At 49.8% G+C, this 19531-nt stretch overlaps 5 protein-coding genes; 3 read left to right on the forward strand and 2 right to left on the reverse strand.

Annotated features, from left to right (window-relative positions):
• Positions 1 to 2198: 2198 nt before the first annotated feature.
• On the forward strand, positions 2199 to 3632 carry FFUJ_13631 (uncharacterized protein; the record flags this gene model as incomplete). The annotated part of the gene is made up of 1 exon (XM_023576337.1): positions 2199 to 3632. The coding sequence occupies one exon, from the start codon at positions 2199 to 2201 to the stop codon at positions 3630 to 3632; it is 1434 nt and encodes a 477-aa protein (XP_023429502.1).
• A 151-nt stretch (positions 3633 to 3783) lies between these two features.
• FFUJ_13632 (related to sgt1 protein) lies at positions 3784 to 5738 on the reverse strand (the record flags this gene model as incomplete). XM_023576338.1 has 3 exons in its annotated part: positions 3784 to 5417; positions 5477 to 5614; positions 5684 to 5738. The coding sequence occupies 3 exons, from the start codon at positions 5736 to 5738 to the stop codon at positions 3784 to 3786; spliced, it is 1827 nt and encodes a 608-aa protein (XP_023429503.1).
• A 446-nt stretch (positions 5739 to 6184) lies between these two features.
• On the forward strand, positions 6185 to 9845 carry FFUJ_13633 (related to DNA repair protein rad18; the record flags this gene model as incomplete). XM_023576341.1 has 4 exons in its annotated part: positions 6185 to 6283; positions 6343 to 9591; positions 9651 to 9751; positions 9803 to 9845. 4 exons carry the CDS (start codon positions 6185 to 6187, stop codon positions 9843 to 9845), a joined length of 3492 nt encoding a protein of 1163 aa, XP_023429504.1.
• Positions 9846 to 10155: 310 nt separating this feature from the next.
• Positions 10156 to 10952, reverse strand: FFUJ_13634 (related to COQ9 Protein required for the biosynthesis of coenzyme Q; the record flags this gene model as incomplete). XM_023576342.1 has 2 exons in its annotated part: positions 10156 to 10488; positions 10545 to 10952. The coding sequence occupies 2 exons, from the start codon at positions 10950 to 10952 to the stop codon at positions 10156 to 10158; spliced, it is 741 nt and encodes a 246-aa protein (XP_023429505.1).
• Positions 10953 to 16096: 5144 nt separating this feature from the next.
• FFUJ_13635 (related to Gbp2p) lies at positions 16097 to 18022 on the forward strand (the record flags this gene model as incomplete). XM_023576343.1 has 8 exons in its annotated part: positions 16097 to 16472; positions 16530 to 16582; positions 16705 to 16712; positions 16761 to 16854; positions 16908 to 17075; positions 17131 to 17182; positions 17248 to 17684; positions 17738 to 18022. 8 exons carry the CDS (start codon positions 16097 to 16099, stop codon positions 18020 to 18022), a joined length of 1473 nt encoding a protein of 490 aa, XP_023429621.1.
• Positions 18023 to 19531: the final 1509 nt, after the last annotated feature.

Raw genomic sequence — 19531 nt, forward strand, 5'->3', positions numbered from 1 at the left:
TGTAGTNTNTGTCTNTGTTNTTGTTGTTNTTTTGGGGGGGGGGGGTTGGCTATTCTTTCTCTTACAAAGGCGACGGGCGCATGATATAATGTCATCTGATATATGTCGACTCCCACCAAAGTGTTTTTAGTATACAGTCAGTCACGGTTGCGGTCACGGTCAGTATTCCAAGGGAATGGTACCCGAGGTCAGAGTGCTATTTACCTAGCTTGGCTGGGCTCGATTAGTGGTAGTTGGAATGCCTCGCTTCAAGATTCGCAAAATGATCCAATGGCCGTGCGGTTCTCGTTCCGATCCGCGCTTCTCAATGTCGATCTCTTGAGGCTATTTCCCTGTACCTAGCTACCTAGCAAGCACACTATACTATAGAACCACCTCACTAACTTCAGCTCACAGCCAAGTACAGTCAGCAGAGCCCTACAGTATAGAAGGATTGAGGTCGCAGTTTGGATTCTGCCTGTCTTCGATGCTTCTTCTAGTCGTTCGGAGTCTATTCCGTCCTCACCTCTTGGCGTAATACCTACTCAGAAAAGAGGCTTGAACTAAGGCTGCGGGCGTCTTTCTACTCGGTAACCCCCTTGTTCCTTGTTCCTTGTGCTGCATACTATATCTACTTTTCGTCTTCCGTGGTCTTCTAAAAAGTTTCGCTTGCTTGGCTCCTGACTAGGTACCTACCCCAGGAGATGCTTGTGGGTTTCGGCTTCACCGTTCCGGCGGGATCGAGTGTCTATCCGTAAGAGATGTGTTGTTATTGTTGTTGTATGTAATGTACATACATACATACATACATAGATCCTTGCTTGCTTAATGCTATGATATCACCATATGATACGGTCAAGAATGGCTTTGGCTTGTATTTCTTTTCTTCTTCCTTTGATATGTTTGTTGTCCTTATGATTGAGTGGCTTCGTCTGCTCTTCATCTGCCCCAGCCAAGCAAGTATCTATCTGTTTGTTCTATATTCAGTCAGCAGTTGATTATCACTGTTATTCAAGGTTGTTGCAGAATACTACAAGACTAAACAAAAGTGCCTCTGGCCCTTCAGTTACTGGCTCGCTACGTCGACCATTTACATTTTCCGTTTACGCCCCCGTCTTTTTGTTCGGTTCTCTATTCCGCTCTCGCTCGCTCGTTCGTTTGCAAGCGTGGACCCTTCTTCTGTAGGGTCCGTCCCTTGGCTACTAACTAACTAGTTAGTTAGTTAGCTTCTTTGCATTCCCCATGATTCTCGCTTGCTTCTGCTTTTGCGTCTTGATCTCGCTCGTCATGTCCAGTTTCGCTGGCCAGGCGGTGACATTCTATCCCTGTATATTCCGCCTTTTTGTGCTTCTATCCATGTAAATACTCTCTGTCTATCGTTCGTCCATTCACTGCATGCACCCACCCATCATCATCATCATCATCATCATCATCATCATCATCCTCGTCACTTATTCTCGGACTCGAGAGATATGCTGGCGTAACCGTTGTCTGTCAATCCTTCTTATGCCTCTTCCTCCTGTTTTCTGATTAGCTCTCTTTGCCTGCCGGGTTTTCGTTTCGTTGTTCTTGCATTTGCATACGCATGAGGCGTTCGAGAAGGCGAATCTAGCTTCTGTATCGCGGAAGCTAATAACAACCTCCACTACCACACTACATCCTTCATCTACCCTCTCTATCCTGATCCTTCTCATATATCACTTTCTACCACTTGCCCTATATCTATCTACTCAGTCTTCCAGATAATTACCTGTCGTCGGCACTTCTTCATATCTGTCATCCTTCCTTACTCAGATATAATAGACGGCTAGTTTAAGAGTCTACTTACTCTCATCTCGTGTTGCAGAGTATCCTGTCAGGCATAATAGAACATACTGTTCTCTCCTCTATATACTAAAGGCTATCGCCTACTTAAAGCCGTTCTCTCGACTCCCTCCGCCTCGCCAGCGCTTCAACCCACATAGCAGATCAGATCAGCCATTCTCCTGAATATCACATCCTACATATACATCCTCTTCCCTATGACTCGAATGTCGTACCAATGCACCCTTCGGGACGACAGTCTACCCCTCCTGAGCCATTGTGTTGCGCAAAAAAGCTGCAACCTTGTACATGACAATATCCCCCGTTCGGCCCGAAACCTGACCTCTACTGAGCCCTCTCCAAACGCCTCTATCTCCCCCTCCTCTTCTTCTTCTTTGACCTCTACTCTCAGTCCCATGGCGGCTGCTCCGCCAGAGAGTTCTGTCCTCTCCCTGCTCAACGGCATCAGCCCTCGTCTGGCGGTAAAGGAACTCGAGGTTGTCCCTTCGGCTCGACTGCAGCGTCTTTATAATGTCAAGGTTACAGAGGGTCCGAGTCTTCTATTGGCGCTACCCCCACCTGCGGTTATACGGTTGCTACGCTCTGAGAAGTCAACCCTTGGTACTGAAGCTGCTGTGCTCAAGTGGCTTTCCGCTGTTGTAAGAGAGAGGAAAATCTGCTCTGACGTCGGGGCTAAAGAACCTACAAGCAGGACAGTTCAAACCTCTCTAGTGAATGAGACCGATCCTCAACTATTGGCTGGATACTTACCTACCCTTGTTCGGCATGAGTCTATTGGTGGTGTACTCCCAGTTGAATATAACCTCATCCGGCCGCCAAGAGGCACTCCCATATCCGCACTATCAGGGCCCCTAGACTCCCGCGAGCAATGGACAGTGGACTTCCAAACAGGCCAGCTACTCCGTCGGATATCCAGCCAGGTTTCACCTACCAGGAGATTTGGTATTGCCGCTGATGTCCTTTCAGTACCTCCCTCAGTTGTCCATCACCCCCCACGACGTTTTGAAGGAAGCTTGACTGATTCAAAGGGTGCTGACTCCTGGAGAGTAGCATTTCATAGTCTGTTGGAATCGGTCCTTCGAGATGGAGAGGACTTGACCATTATGTTCAATTACAATAACATTCGACACCATTTCGAGCGTTTCCAGCATCTGCTTGATGCAGTAACGAAACCGCGACTTGTTGTCTTAGATGCCGGCGAAGACTCCAATACATTAATACACCGCCCATACGAGAGCGAGAAGAAATCTTTCATACTCCCTAAAGAGGGTCAGCCACAGCCGAAATTAGGAAAAGGAGTTTCGAGGGAACTAGACAATGATGGAAAGGTGCGACAAGACTACAGGATAGTCTTTCAGGATGATACCAGCAGAAAGGAGGAATACATGATAGCAGACGAGCCAAGCCAAAACCCCATCGAAGTAACTGGTTTACGACAATGGAGCAACTGCGTCTTCGGTGATCCCCTCATGGCCACCGTCTTCAGCAAACGACCACATCTTTCTGGTGATTTTTGGCGAGGCTTCGACAACCCACTACCAGGTGAAACGACGGCAAGCATCATCGAAGATCGGGACAATGCACACATTCGCATGCTGCTCTACGAGTGCTATCACGCGGTGGTCACTCTAGTGGGAGAGTACTACAGGCCGCAGACCGACAGAAGCATGAGAGAACTTTCAGCTCGAAAACATCTCGGCAATGTGCTGGCTCGGCTTGAAGAACTTGATGATCGAGGCCAGCAACGGCGTAGGCGTATGAGTGGTGAGATGTCACCTGCGAAGAGACCGCGCTCTGGACAGGAGAGCGACGAAGATAGCGAACCTTGATTATATACGACCATATTTACAGGCCACTAGCTGTATGTGAGCGGTGCGAGTAATACACGAATAGATACATAATATGATCACCTCACTGAAGCATGATTGAATGCAAGAATTATATCTCGTGAATAAAATGAGCAACATGTCCATCGACAAACTATGCTCTTGCTTTTCCCTTCCCTTTTGCTGAGCCATGGCCAGTCTCTTCGTCCTCCTTCTCATTCTCATCCTCTTCGTCTCGTGGTAGTTGAAAGCCCATCATACCCAACAAGTTACCAGTCGGTCCAGCCATACCAGCCTGGCTCTTGAAACTTTCGAGTAAGTTCTTTGCCAGGTTGTAGTCAATATCGACTTCGTCATCGCTGTTCTCTTCTTCTTCTTTAATGTCCGTTAGGCTACTCTCTCCCTCTTTTTGAGTTACATCCTTGAGACGGGTTTGCTTCTCGACAGGGTCGAGCTTGAGCGCACCAAACTGGTTGAGCTCTGCTTCGAACTCCGTGGTGAGCTTCTGGATCTCTTCGTCCTCTTCGTCAATTACAGGGGGTTTGGGCTGAGTCGCGGCCTTCTTTGCCGTGTTTGTGCTTGGGCCTGTGGATGGTAGACCCATCATTTCTCTCATCATCTTAGCGAACTCCTCCTCGTCAAAGCTAACCTCCTTGTCCTCGGATTCGCTGTCTTCGTCGAATTCGTCGTCGTCATCATCATCGTAATCCATTTCGTCAAGTTCTGCGCCGTCCATTCCAGCACTGTCATCATTCAGAAATGCCTCGAAGCGAGACACAATCTTCCGAAGGTCAGATTGCGTATTCGCATCTCCAAAGCCTGACTTGGAGTTGGAGGAAGCGTTCTCTCTTTTGCCATCCAGTTCCTTCTCGAAGTCTTGGTAGTTGATGTCCATCCATGCTTCGCTATCATCACGGTCGTGATCCGTCCATGCTTTGATGTCTTCATCTGAGGGGAGAGCCTCGTTGCCATCCTCTGAGAGATCCTCAAGTTCGATAGCAAGCTCGCGAACAACTCTGCTTTTGCTCTTTTCAGCCTTCACAGCCAGCATTTCGAATCCACATGTAAGCTTCATCCCAATATCCAATCTCGCCATGACTGTGTCTGCCTCGCCTGAAGGAGCTTCTTTCTGCGCTTTCCGAAGGACTTCGCTCCAACTCGGCGGGGCATCGAACCGTTGAGATCGCAACTGAGCGAAAAGTACCTTGCTGAACCTGACAGATACTGTGATGAGGTCCTCTGGAGGGAATGCTAATGGTTGGGTTGGTGAGATTACACGTTTCAAGGCGATCGGGTCCCGGAGATAGAATTCTTCAACTGCTGGTGCAACAGACTTAGGGAGGGAGTGAAGGATATATGCCAACTTCCTCGGGATCGTAATGAGAGAATGGTGTAGAGATTCACTGATCTGCCTTGGGTACTTTTCAAGTCTGTAGAAGGCTTCAGCTTCGACGAAACCTGAGTGAGCAAGTGCATCTCGTTTCGTTTTGATCACCTGGACTGCGTCCGGTAGTTCAAGATGGCGAGCTCTGAGTCCCTCTCCATCTTTGACGGGGATAAGAAGAAGGTTTCCTTTGTTGATCCAGGCTCGGTTATTGTCAATCTCGGGGTTCAACCATCTGGGCAGCACATTGGCTGCTTCGACAAGGAGGAACTCGCCGTCTGTGTCAAATACTCGGATCCAGAGGTTAGGGTGGGACTTCGATAGTTCTCTTAGTATGTATACGATGAGCCATTCGTCTTCTACGGCATCGCTATAATCAGTGATACCATGGAGGTACAACAGTCCTATCAGAGATGTTAGCGGGTATCCTGAAAGTGGTGGACGTTATAAGGATGATACTCACCATTTTCATTTTTAAGGGTCAGATTGAATTCATCTTTTTGCCATATGTAATCTTTGGTAAGTGTGGTAGCAAGCTCTATGGCAGACTTTCGGACAATCTCGATTTGTGCAAGCTGCTTGCGAATGTCGACTTGAGGGTCTATGAAAAAAACAAGATATTCGACGCAATTATCTGGCAGTTGATTCTTGAAGTTTGCCTCTTCCGCACCGCCTGTGTGTTGAGGGAATTCCTCTTCTTCTATAATTGGCGATCTGAATGACATGACTTTTGTATGATGCCATCAATCAACCGCATCTCCTGATGAGCTGTCGAGGGAGGCTTAGGTTGGGGTTCTGAGTTTATTTATTTATATACGAGAGCTACCGGGTAAGCAGCCTGCAGCGATGTTGGAATTCTGGGTCATTTACGACAGATCTGCGCTAGCCCTGGTCTGGACACTGTCCCCACTATAAGACACGCTTGTTACGTCCCGTCCACCCCAGACGCGTATAGTGGGATACTTCAGACGCAACTACCATTCTTTGACCATGTCTGATCGCAACAATTCTTGGTAATACAGACTGAACAGTCCTTGTCACCTCTCGTTCACGACGCTCTTCAAACAAGTCTGTCTCTATACCAAAGAGCATATGCCGATTTCCCTACGATAAAACTTAACAGCCTTGTAATCAATCGATCCATCACGAGGCTGCCTTGAGCATCGCAGCCATGGCACCCACCAAGAGATCGCGACGAGACGCTGAACAAGAGGACGATGTCATAGTAGATGTACGACAAGCGCAATCTAACTTCTCGAGAGAAGATACCGTAAGGAATACACCAACCGCCCCCATGCAGCATGGAATCTAACTCCTGTACTATCACAGAGAAAGCGTGCCAGAGTAACCGTAGACGACAGCCAGACGAGGGGAACCCCCCAAAGAGAACATACGCCGAGTGACCAAAGCGAAGATGACGAAGACCGCAGAAATATGGCCGCACCACCACAAACGCAATACGAGATCATGCGAGACAATGGCTTCAAACATCTAGAGCACGCTGACTGGGACGACCAGCAAGCGACTCAGAAGCTCGCCAAGCGGGTCATCAATCTTGGCAACAATGTAGTATCGGAGAGTGGTATCATCGAGAGCATTACCTGCTTCAACTTTATGTGCCACGAGCGATTACATGTTGACTTAGGGCCACTGATCAACTTCATTGTCGGAGAGAATGGTAGTGGAAAGAGTGCTGTTCTGACCGCACTAACACTTTGTCTGGGTGGCAAGGCTAGCGATACCAACCGAGGTGGAAGTCTTAAGTCCTTTGTCAAGGAGGGTTGCGAGCAGGGTAGCTTGGTCGTCAAGATCAAGAATGCCGGTTCAGATGCCTACCAGCCCGATATCTATGGCGAAACCATCATTGTTGAGCGCCACTTCTCTAAATCGGGAAGTAGTGGTTTCAAGATTAAGAGTGCCCTGGGTAGAATCATCTCAACCAAGAAGCAGGAGGTAGATGAGATATCAGAATGGTACGCGCTACAAATCGGCAATCCCCTCACCGTTCTGTCACAGGACAACGCGCGACAGTTTCTCAACGCCGCGACTCCAGCCCAGAAGTACAAGTATTTCGTGTCTGGCGTACAACTAGAGCAGTTGGACAACGACTACAGGATGTCACAAGACACGCTTGACAAGACCCTCATACTGAGAGATGATTTAAATGCCAAGATCGAAGAGGTTAAAAAAGAGTCGGAAGCCGCACGCCGGCTTGCCGAAGCAGCGCAAAAGAACAAGAATCTTCGCGAAAAGGCGCGGCATTACATTAATCAACTGGTCTGGTCTCAGGTCGTCGAGCAGGAACGTCTCCTGGAGGATTGCGAAAAGGAAATCACTAGGCGGAATGAGAGCATAACCGAGGCGGAAAAGAAATGCGAATCATCGACCCAAGCCCTCGAGAATATCAACGAGAGGATCGAGAGGCTTTGGCAGGCAAAGGAAGAGATTGAGAGTGATCGAGATACATTCAAGGAACGCATCGACAACGCCACAGCTGCTTACCGAAAGGCGCAAAAGGAGGAGTCGGAGCTGCTCATGGAGGAACGAGATGCCTACCAACGCCTGAAGACAGCCAAAGACGATATGAAGGCCTGCCAGCGCAAGATCCAGGACGAAGAACGCCGGCTAGGCGAATCGACAGGAAATGCCCGCACACAAAAGGACAACGAGCTAGACAATGCTCGAAAGAGGGAACAGCTCTTAAAGGAACAGATAGACGAAATTCAAAACGAGCTTCCTGACCTTACAGCACGACTTGGCGAGGCTGAGCAGCACTTCAAGAGACTTTCACACAACAAAGACCTCAAACGCAAAGAGATCGTGTCAGTGGAGCAACAAGTTCGAGAACTCAAGGCCGCTACTGGAGGTCGTTTCGATGGTTATGACAGAGAGATCAAGGACCTCGTCAAAGCCATCGAGAATGAGAGAGGATGGGAGCAGAAACCTGTCGGGCCTATTGGAGCGCATATCCGACTTTCAAAGCCGGAATGGTCAGGGATCCTAGAGCGAACACTCGGCGAAGGACTGAACGCGTTCGTTGTCAGGAGTAAATCGGATCAAACGAGACTCGCAAATTTGATGCGTCGATTTCGCCTGAAGAGACAGCCCCCAATCTACATTGCCTATGGAGGCAGGATTGACACTAGTACCCAGGAGCCTGATCCTAGATTCGATACCATGTTGAGCGTTCTTCAGTTTGACGACGACATTGTCCGATCGCAACTCATTATCAGCAACCAAATCGAGAAAATCATTCTCATTCGTGATCGAGTTGAAGCTGAACGGGTCATGGTTGAAGGTGCGGCTCCGCGTAACGTGAATGCTTGTCTCTGTTTTCACGATGGTCGTGGGAAGCGAGGATGGGGCCTCAGACTCACCAACCGGAATGGATCTGTTGGTACAAGTCCAGTCCCACCGTACACGATGCGTCCTAGGATGCAAACAGATGCTGGTCAGCAGGTTGAGATCCAAGAAGAAAACCTCAAACACTTGGGTCAAGAAATGGCTGAGATAAATCGCGACGAGCGGCAGGCTCAACAAGCGGTGCAGCGATGCAGAACAGAGCTTGATAATCAACGGAAAAATGTCAAGAGGTATGAGGGCGATCTTCGTAGAACGCAAGCTGACATGGAACGTGTGCAAATGGAGTTGGATGCATTCGATGGCGTTGATGACAGACTCAATATATTGCGAGCTGAGCTCGAGTCCAGACGATCTGAGGAGGAGCAGCTTGGAAACCAGTATGGAGAAATGGGACTGGCGAAGCGAGAACTCAAGCAAAAGGCGGAGACAGCCCGGCGAAAGCTTGAGGAGGAAAAGAACGAGCAAGAGGACTGGCAAAACCGAGTCGACAAAGCAGCGCAGAAGGTTGCGACATCTGAAACCATGAGGAAGTCGATTCTAGCGGAGAAGAATGGTGCTTTCGAGGTTCTTGACATCGCCAGAAACGAACGGCGACGTGCCGAGGAAAAGAGGGATAGGAAGGCCGAAGAAGTTGCCAACTTCATAGAGCAGGCCAGGCAAACAGCACCGGAGCGAGTTCACATTCCGGATAACGAGACACACAGCAGCATCGAGCAGAAATACACGAAAATTCGGGAACAAATCAAGCAGAGAGAGTCACGACTTGGAGCATCAGACCAACAGATTTACGATCGAGCAAAAGAAGCTCAAGAGAAATTTGAAGATGTTCAGAGACAGACGCAGGATCTTGATGATACTATTGTGGCTCTCAAGCATGCTATTGGGAATCGCCTAGAACTCTGGCGCAAATTTCAGCGCCAGATCAGTGCGCGGATTCGCATCCAATTCAATTACCTTCTCAGTGAACGAGGTTTCCGTGGCAAAATCGACCTCGACCATAAAGCTCGTAAGGTCTTTCTCCAGATTGAGCCAGATGAGACACGTAAGAGCTCAGCTGGAAGGAATACGAAGACTCTGTCAGGTGGTGAAAAGTCATTTTCATCGATATGCATGCTTCTATCAGTTTGGGAGGCGATTGGCTCGCCTATACGTTGTCTTGACGAGTTTGACGTCTTCATGGACAATGTGAATCGCGCCATCAGCACGAATATGCTGGTGAGTAATCCAGTATCCGTCGTGGAAGAGATTGAAGGCAGCTAACAGAGAATGTGTAGGTGGACGCTGCTCGTCGTTCGGTTTCGAGACAGTACATCCTTATTACCCCTAATGCTATCGAAGGTCGGGCACGGTTAGACAAAGACGTCAAGATCATTCGGTTTGTATCCCCTCATTGACTGCAAGATTGAGTACTGACGACTCTTTTCAGGCTAACGGACCCTCGTCAACGAACCCTTGACAATTTCCAGTAAAAGATGTAGTATACTTGACACGGGCATCTTGGAGTTGGGCGTCAGGCGGAACATGAATTTTTATGGAGGCGCTTTGAGGATGGGCAGACAAAAGCACTTGAGCATTGTGGAGTTTGTTAGGAGTGATACCAGCGTACTTTGTCGGAATGGATTTTGTACAGATTTGAGCAATGCCTCGCCTTGGTCCACAGGTAACGCCAGCGTTAGATGTCATTACAGCATGCGCCTGCTGAGGCCTCTATTTATAGACAATGGTACACACGTCTCATACATTATTTTACAACTGCATCTTCCTTTCTGGCCAGTCTCCTTAAACTCTGACACCCTTGCTCCTTAGTATATTCACACCAGCGCTGAGTGTGTAACCGGCCCACTGACCGAACGATCCGACCATGCCGCCGATGGACTTGACCTCGCCTAGTCTTCGCTGAAGGAATTGCCTTGTCTCGACGAAATCAGGAGAACGGTCGTTGGTCATGAATAGCTCACTTGTGCTGTATATCATGGAGAGGGTGGCACGCTTGGTGTACCATGAAGGGTCGACGGCCTTGTCACCGGCAAGGAACCAAATTTCATCGGAAAGTTTTGCTAGCTCCTTTACGGATTCGGGTATGTAACTGGGCTGAGCCATGATGGCCAATGCCTATGAAGCGGAAACGTAAGTAAGTTGTAACATGAAAGCCAGGGCACGTATCTTACCTCTTGCCAACGATCCAAAACCAACTTGTTACCCAAAAGTCTCTCCCAAGTCAACTCCTCCACTCTCGCCGAGATGCCAGGCTGATTGAGATCAGGAAATAGTTCCTGGCTTCGAGCTGCTAAGGCCTCTCGCTGGGTAACAAGATGATATCGAATCAGGCCAAAGGCACTATCGGGGATGACGCTTGCGCTAATGTCAAGGTAGCCAGCGTCTCTTGCACCGCAACCAAGAGCCTTCTGTGAGAAACCATGTTCCGGGACGTGTTTATAAGCAGCAGCGAGGATGGACTTTTCAGCATCGCCAAATGCTCCTGGTGGTGGTGGGTGATCGTATGAGTGGAAGGATCGGCGGGCAAGGCTTTGTGTCAGCCTCGAAGTACGCAAGGCTGACCTTGGTAGCACTCTCATGTACGTCGACATATTGAATGATATGGCAAGTTAATTATAAATTAGCCTCGATGAAGATTCCTGCTTCATCAAAATGGGTCGATTTTTTGGTGTTGTGTTGACGTTGGTGATTTGTTTTAGATGCTTTACCGTCTTGTCCAATCACGTTGTCCTTTTGCCCCAGAGTGGACCGCGCCCGGCGGAACCGCTTGGACCACCCCGGGAGCTGTAGATTGTTACGGCGGGTTTAGTTCCGCCCGATGCACTCACTCACGCACGCACGCACGCACGTACGGGATCGGCAGATGTTGTCGAGGGGTACGTACTGTACTTTCATGATTACCTTAGTTGCAGATGCAGACTAGAGCAGCTGACTGACTGATACAATACGATACTCAAACCACAGGCAATGGCACGGCATTGATATTGGACAGTTTCGTGAAACTGTCCATAGAAAATGCCTCATGTGGTGCGAACTACAGTCTAACGTGATCAATATACATACAATATCCGAGCTTCGATTCCATTGAATCACGGTGCTGAAGCGTGTACCTAGACATTCTCGGTTTCGGGAGTCGGATAAGCAAGAATTAGCCTCATGTTCGGTCCCCTCGAGTACTTAGACGATACTGGGTAGAGTCTTGCTATCTTCCTTGAGTTACCACAGGCCTCGTGCATAACAGATGGCGGGGTTCTGGTGGTAGAATGTCGTGCTTTCACTTCCTGTCTCGCGTCCCCAGGTGTATGTACAATGCTGGCTCCAGTGTGATATGCTTGTAAACGATATAAACTGCCTGACACCATGCCCTTTCCTGGATCAGACCTTGTCTCACTAGTGCGAATTCGTTCTTAATCTTCCGGAGGACCCTCGACATAACAGGTTCGCGTCTGGGCTGCCTGGAGAAGTACGAGTAGGAACCCTGGAGTTGATCTGACCATATTAACTCTGCATCTCGGGCAAATCGTGATGCTCTGCTGCATTTCTCCCAGGGCAAGATCAAGATAAATATCGTTTTCCTGGCCAATGTCCTGCAGGCCCTTCAGGCAGGCAACAAGGCAGATGTTCTGGAGATTGTAGGCTGGAAGTGCGTGCTGTAGTTGCTCCACATAGGGTGCTGTTAACGGCCTGAGCGTCGTTAGATGCATCGTCTGGGATCCGCTAACAACCTTGATGATCGGAGACGGACTCATTCTCTGGGCTTGTTGGTTGTTGGTCCTGTGCTCTGCAGTAATATGCGCTATTAAAGTATCAAGATCTCAATTCCTCGAGCAGAAAGACAAAAGAGGCCCTTGCTAATTAGTTAGATATGGGTGTTAAGTGCTTGCCCCTCGTGCATCGAGCGGCCTTTCCTATCATCACCAGCCTTCTCTAACCTCGGCGCTTGTTGGTGCCATGCCAGAGGAGTTGACAATAACGACGACAAGTGTTCGGGCAAAGCCTGTATCTGGACTTCGTACCCTTGCTCTAGATGCAACGTGCCGTGGAAGGGATGTCAAAAGCTCACTCTTACCAGTTCGACAGACTGGCATGTCGAACCTGGCGAAAAGAGTGAGATTGATGAGACAAAAAAGCTAACAACCCTGATCCTCAACACGTTGCAGAGGGGTTAACTTTGATAAAGCGGAAGTTATTGGCTGGCTTGTCCCGCAACTTGGCGCGATGGCTGTTGTGTAACCACGAAAGTCTTTGTAGGAGGTCAAGGTAGGAGTTGCGCAGGCCAATCACAGTCTTGATTTCATACATTCAGCTACGCAGGCCTTGCCAGCAAAGTTGACACAGTTTCGACAGCACCATGTTAAACTGTCCTGCGGTGTTCTGAAGCTCACTCGATGTGAGTGATACTGAGCAAGTATACGCACGAGGTGAGAACGCAGGCTGATGAATGAGACGCTGGGTGTTGAGTAAGGGCCACAAGGATTGATCAATAAGCCTTATAGAGAATGATAAAGAGCTAAAGAGCTCCAGAGCTCGCCATCATAGTTCAGAGTTCCTGCCTCTCGTATAAGTCAACCCAACAGCATAGACTCTGTGGTAAGAGTAAAAGCAAGACAGATCCAAGCTGTAGATACGGAGTCAAAGAGCTTCATACCTCAAGTTGACAATAGCCCAAGCGCAACATCTCCTGGTACTTGCTAGTGCACTTGAGCCCAACAGGCGTAAGAAGAGTAGCCCAATGGCAGGTCTAGGATCTCATAAGGTTGGGTGTTGAAACCTGGCATCAATGCAGTTTCGACTATCGATGCTGGGTCACGGGTAGACGGGAGACTCGAAGACCACGGCGCGGCGATTTGCAAACTGCAATCAATCAACCGATGGAGAACGGATGGTGGGCGAACCCTGAAGAATGCAGGCAAGGATATTTACTTGCACTACTGTAATATCAAGCCGCTTGCAGCACTGTGCAGCGTCGTGCAGACAAAGATGGTCCACCACATGAAGCCAGAGTTTATCACAAATTGCTTACAAAACTAAGTATTGATAGAGAAAGTTTGGTGGAAGACTGACGCCAGCCTTTCACACATGTGTTCGATATATCCGCCGGCTTCAAGTTGCAGCGTAGTGTAGTATCAGCTGGGGCTGGCGAGGGAGTTGACTGTCAGTTCGAACCTGTTGGGTTCAAGAACAAGAGCAATTAGGTAGTTGACCGGAAAAGGATTGCCCGAGGCTCGTCACAAGGTTCGACTTTAGGAAGAAGAACAAGAAAGCGAGAGGCGGTATCCGTGATGTGAGAAGTCCAAGGTACCCGACGGTTATCAATGAAGTTCAAGTCTGGGCAGGAACAACCTCTAGCTTTTGTTCCGCCTTCCTATTCCTCCTATTGTATCCGTAAATATTTTTAGGTATTCACGCAGCGTGGAAGGAGAAAGTCTGGTTTCTGTGAGGTTAGTAGCACGGCTATTGAGGAGCCCAGTCAATAATACAGCTGCATGTAGTATATCTCCGGCATTACGCTTTGTAGAGCATACACCAAACTTTCAACGTAACTTGTACCGTACCTCGTGTTATGGTGCTCATGTCCAGTAAGCTTTAGATGTGGAACCCATCACGTCCACCGTCCCTGGTCTTACCCTGGCTCCGTGTCCTCATTCGTCGCCTGGTCTCTTCTCATCTCTCACCCAACGCGTTCTTTTCTTTTTACGACACAAGAAGAGGGAGAGAGCGAGAACCTTGAAAGTCAGCACTAAAGAGCCACAGACACCGAAAAGCCACATTCGCCGTCCTCTTGCCGTCGTCTCTCCATCGCTGAGTCCCTCAAGACCCCTTGAAAGCCACCAAAGTCGACACTCTCCCGTCTGGGCGAAAGAAAAAAGTTGATCAACCAAACCAGACCATTCCTAAAAGTCGGTATCTAGTACCACCACGCCGCACGCCGAGGCCCTTTTCAGCCCAGCGAGCCAAGCCCAAGCAAGTTTAAGCCCAGCCCAGTCCACGCAACTGTGTGATTCATCCGTGTCGTGCATTTTTTTCAATGCTACAGACGCCTTTGTTTGGTTGACTGACCGTGGATCCCTTCAGCTTATCTGGTTTTGGCTTTGCCGCCCTGGTAGTGTGTACCTTGCCTAGTAGCTAGCTGCTCCGTCCTCGTCGCCCCCATAGCTGCTTATCCACGTCCATCAATCACTCGCCATCCTAATATTCCACTACCTTACATTGCCTTACACACCTACGGCCCGTCTCCGCTTCCCTACGTCGCGACCTACCTCTCCTAGAAACCGGTCGCGCCCGCTCGTCTACTGTCCGAACTCGCACCCGTCCGTCCTTCGTCACTCACAATACCTACCTACCTCACCAACTTATTACGCGACAAGGCCACCCACCCCATCCAAAAAGGAGCTTTCTCTCTGTACATCCAGACGTACTACGCACACGATTCAAACCGCAGTCACAATGGGTAAGTTGAAGATGTTTCTTGCTTGATTCCTCGTATCGCGGTTTTATATCATGTCGCGGCCATTGCTGCTCTTTATATCACCGTGGCTGGCCATAGACACACGCGTCTGCGCCCATCGAGGCAACGTGCGTGCCGTTCCTTTGCCGTCTGCTCGAGAGTACTGTACCCATTGCCCTCAATGGCCCCTCGAGGCTCGGCGGAATCTGGCAGTAGTCGGCTGCCCCAACCTGTCCATCGTACCCGGAGCCTGGTTGAGCCCAAGTCTATCCATGATCTGAGCATCCTCATCTCAAAGCCCGAACACAACAGATCTTGAACGTGCTCTCAAGCCTTGTCTGTTCCTGCTGTGTCTTGCGTCGTTTGTTGTTGTATCTGCGCATGCGCTCCCACTCCTTGGAGTGTCTTCATCAATCAATGTGATACCACCTCTTGCTTGATGCAGCCTCCGAGGTCCCCCATTCCACTCCAACAGACCTTTCCAGCCGCCTCTTCTTTCTCGCGTCGTCTTTCCCCATCCATTGCATTGCATTATCGAGCCCCCTTACCTGCATCTTCCGCCAAGGTCCACTCGACTCTGCCACCACCCCTCCACTAGACAGGTTGACCTCGTCTGGCTACCTCAACCAAGCTACCCTCACTCCCTGTTATTTCAATCACTCTTCCTCTCCTCACCATTTTCCACCGTTGCGCATCTTACGCAGAGGTTTATCCTTTCTTGAATTTTCCCCATTCTGACGCTCACCTTTCTATAGCTGATTCCGGTGATACTTATCGACCCGTAAGTAACATATGTTCATTTCTGACTTGTTTCCAACCTTGCCTCGAGCTGCGCTGCTTGTTGAGATTACCTGTCCGTTGGCGCAATTGGCTTTATCGCCGTGCCGAGTTTGTGCGCTCCCCCGCGCTTGTTGACGTTGCTATCTTCGGTCATTTGGCCTCTGCTACCCGAGCACCTTGATCGCAACATCAGCGGTAGAAAGAAAGAAGCTCGCATTAGCTTCTTTCATCCGAGATCGGCCGTCGAGTCGCGCTTTACTTACTGTTGCACTTTCCAATTCAAGATGTCTAGAAGCATTTGATTGGAGAGGCACTGCACTTCTTGGCAAACGGCTACTGTCTTACCAGTTGACAGTGCCAGCGGCTGCGGGCAGTTACAGTGATTCAAACTCAGCTTCGCGCGCACACTTGATGTATCCGGCATATCTCAGTCCAACAAAACCCTCCGTCTACACAGCACCAACGCTCTCTATCCCACCATAGTTGCACCCGAGCATGGAACCACAACTTGTACTTTTACCTACTAACAAGCTCAAGCGTGAGAGGTCACGATCTCCCCGCAGACGTTCCAGAAGCCCTGATAGGTCGCATCGACGCCGCTCCTACTCTCCTCGCAGCCGATCAGGAAGCCGGGACGAATATCGACGAAATCGTGATCGCTCGCCCATGACTAGCACAGGCGCACCAGGTGGAGGACAAAGTGCTGGATACGGTGGACAGGCACCGCACCGATCTTACGAAGAAAGAGCCGTTGCTCGAGAACAAATGATGAATAATATTCGCGAAACCTCCCAGCAGGACCGCCGAGTCTACGTCGGCAACCTCTCGTACGATGTCAAGTGGCACCATCTCAAGGACTTCATGAGACAGGGTGAGGCTTTCAATGCCGCGGAATGCAGGTGGAACTGGGACTGACGAAATGGTATAGCTGGAGAGGTGCTCTTTGCCGACGTGCTCTTGCTTCCCAATGGAATGTCGAAGGTGGGCTTCATCGCATGATTTTCTTTTCCCTTGGTTGGCTTTCTTTTGTGGCTCTTCATTCCCTTTTAGCATTTATGGATGGTTGGGTTGACGGGTGGGACGTTGTCCTTGGTTAATTGTAGGGATGCGGGTAAGTCGATTTCCTCCACGAAGCCTACGGCGTTGCTAACCCATCCAGTATTGTGGAATATGCTACTCGGGAGCAAGCCCAAGCGGCTGTTGCCACGCTCAGCAACCAGAACCTCATGGGCCGTCTAGTCTACGTGCGCGAGGTAAGTCAAAAACTTCCAAGCTGGGCATGGGCATCTTGCTGACCGATATGAAGGACCGAGAAGCCGAACCTCGATTCATCGGAGCAACTGGCGGAAACCGTGGCGGCTTCGGCGGCGGCGGCCAAGGTGGTGGTATGCCCGGTGGCTTCAACCCTGGATACGGTGGCGGCGCGCCTGGAGGTGGTGCTGGAGGTGGCGGCCGTCAGATCTATGTGGCCAACGTTTGTTCAACCCCGATTTGTCTGTAAGTTGTGGACATGTGTTGACATTCGGTAGCTTCCTTTCAATGTTGGCTGGCAGGATTTGAAGGACTTGTTCCGTCAAGCAGGTATGTCTTGATTCTTCTCATTTTGAACACATGAGTGGGTGGTGTTGGATCTAATCGCTATATAGCCCGAAACGGCGCCGTGATTCGAGCTGATGTACACATCGGACCTGATGGTCGCCCTAAGGGTTCTGGCATTGTCGTCTTTGAGAGCCCAGATGATGCCCGCAACGCCATTCAGCAGTTCAATGGCTATGACTGGCAAGGTCGTGTAATTGAAGTCCGCGAGGACCGCTATGCCGGCAGCGGACCTGGCATGGGCTTCGGTGGCCGAGGTGGCTATGGTGGTGGTATGCGCGGAGGATTTGGAGGAGGATTTGGAGGCCGCGGCGGTTTTGGCGGAGGGCGTGGAGGTTTCGGAGGCGGCTTTGGTCGTGGAGGCTTCGGTGGAGGTGCTCCTGGCGGCCCAGGTTTCGAACCCCCTGCCAGCTCCGTCCCTCCTAACCCTTTCACTGACTTCGCTACCGCCGGCACCGAGAGGGGAGAAATCATCTACGTTCGCAACGTGAGACTTTCCCACATCTCCTACCTGTTTGTGCCCGTGCTAATCTTATACAGTTGCCCTGGTCGACCAGCAACGACGACCTGGTTGAGCTGTTCACCACCATCGGAAAGGTCGAGCAAGCTGAGATCCAGTACGAGCCCAGTGGTCGTTCTCGTGGTACTGGCGTGGTTCGATTCGATTCAGCCGAGACTGCGGAGACTGCCATTGCCAAGTTTCAAGGCTACCAGTATGGTGGCCGTCCTCTCAACCTGAGCTTTGTGAAGTATCTGAACCAGGGCGGAAACGACGTCATGGATACAGATCCCCACGGTGGATTGACCCAGGATCAGATCATGTAAGATGAGGACGTCCATTTGCACTGAACTTCATGCAGCTATGTTACGGTCGACTTTTGTCTTGGCGGCGGCGACCGTCTGCATCTACACAACGCTTTTTATATCTGGTTGTTTTGTTATTTGGTACTTTTCGTTTTCCACATGAGCAGCAAAAGTTGGGGTTTATCAACGGTGGAATCTTAACTCACGGACAGGGGGTCGAAGTCACTATCACCTTGGAGAATAAGTCGACGACTTAGTCTCTTATGAGCTGGGAGCGAGGGAGGATTTTATGATGGGCTTACCATACAGAACCGAATGACCCCACCGTTGACACCCGGATAACCGGTCAAACGCACGCGGTTATCAACTATAGGGTTGCTCATTGTCAATGAAGGAAAAGATGGCTGTTGGCTTCTCAGGAAACAACAGGACTCTACTTAGAATGTATGTCGAGTAATCATCCGAAGGTCTTTAAGAACGATGGCAGGTGGTCTTGGTGAAGGGGAGCGTAGGACTTCAACGGACATGCGTAGCGTCTTGGGGCATGAAAGTCCGCCAGCCGGGCGACGATATAAGTGAAGGTGAAGGCAATGGTAAAGGTAAAACATAGTCACATAAAACTGCATGGTGAATATCGGCGTTGGGGTGATGGGTATAGTTAGTTCAAACGTACATAAGGACGATAAGCACGGCCTGGCCTATGCTTTGGATGCCCTGGCCTGGAGATGATGCGCTGCCATCTTGTTCGCTATCACGGTCATATCGACTTGGAGTTGACATGTCCTCTTCCAAACAGCAGTAACCTATGATCTAGAGAAGGATCGAGATCCAAGGTTGAGGGTATTCACTCTCGGTTCCTAGGTCTACGGACTCTTTGCCAACCTTGTTCTCTGAGTATGCAAGTTGAAAACCGGAAAGTCCAGAATCAAGGGCGAAAGGTATTTGCTAGTTCCTGGAACTTGGAAACTTGGACAACAGGCAGGCCCCTGACGGTGAGTATTCGGAAGGGTCAAGAATGAAGGTTGCCGAGACAAGCGGACTCGAAAAATGTGAGGTCCGATAGTCTTCGGCCACCAGCATCGAACCAAGGTTTGATGAAAGTCCATAAGTGTTTGTCTCACACGAAGGCGCGTGGCCTCTTGAATTTGTTAGTGTTCCAAGCCGGATCGTCAACTTGCCGTAACCTAAGAGCTTAGATCGACATCTGCCAAGCTCATAGCCATTCCTCCTTAAAGCTCAAGGTGTGCTAGCTAGGCTAGCCATTCTCCCTTGCCCAGTCCCACCGCTCGTTGTACGATGGCCACCAACGTGTAATCGACCAATAGCGGAGGTTATTTTTTAAGCTTCGAAATAAGCTTGTCTTAGCGATCTTCCTGCGCCGGAAGCTGGCGCATCCGTGGCCTTACTCCTCATCGATACCAAAAAGCCTTGGCAGCCTTACTTTTGACCAAGAGGAGAATAACGAGTACCGTACTCAGAGTAGGTTGCAGGTCTGCCAGATGCACTATCTAAGTTAGTAAGTACCAAGTC

Source organism: Fusarium fujikuroi, chromosome FFUJ_chr04 (assembly GCF_900079805.1).
Source record: "Fusarium fujikuroi IMI 58289 draft genome, chromosome FFUJ_chr04".
Lineage (NCBI taxonomy): Eukaryota > Fungi > Ascomycota > Sordariomycetes > Hypocreales > Nectriaceae > Fusarium > Fusarium fujikuroi.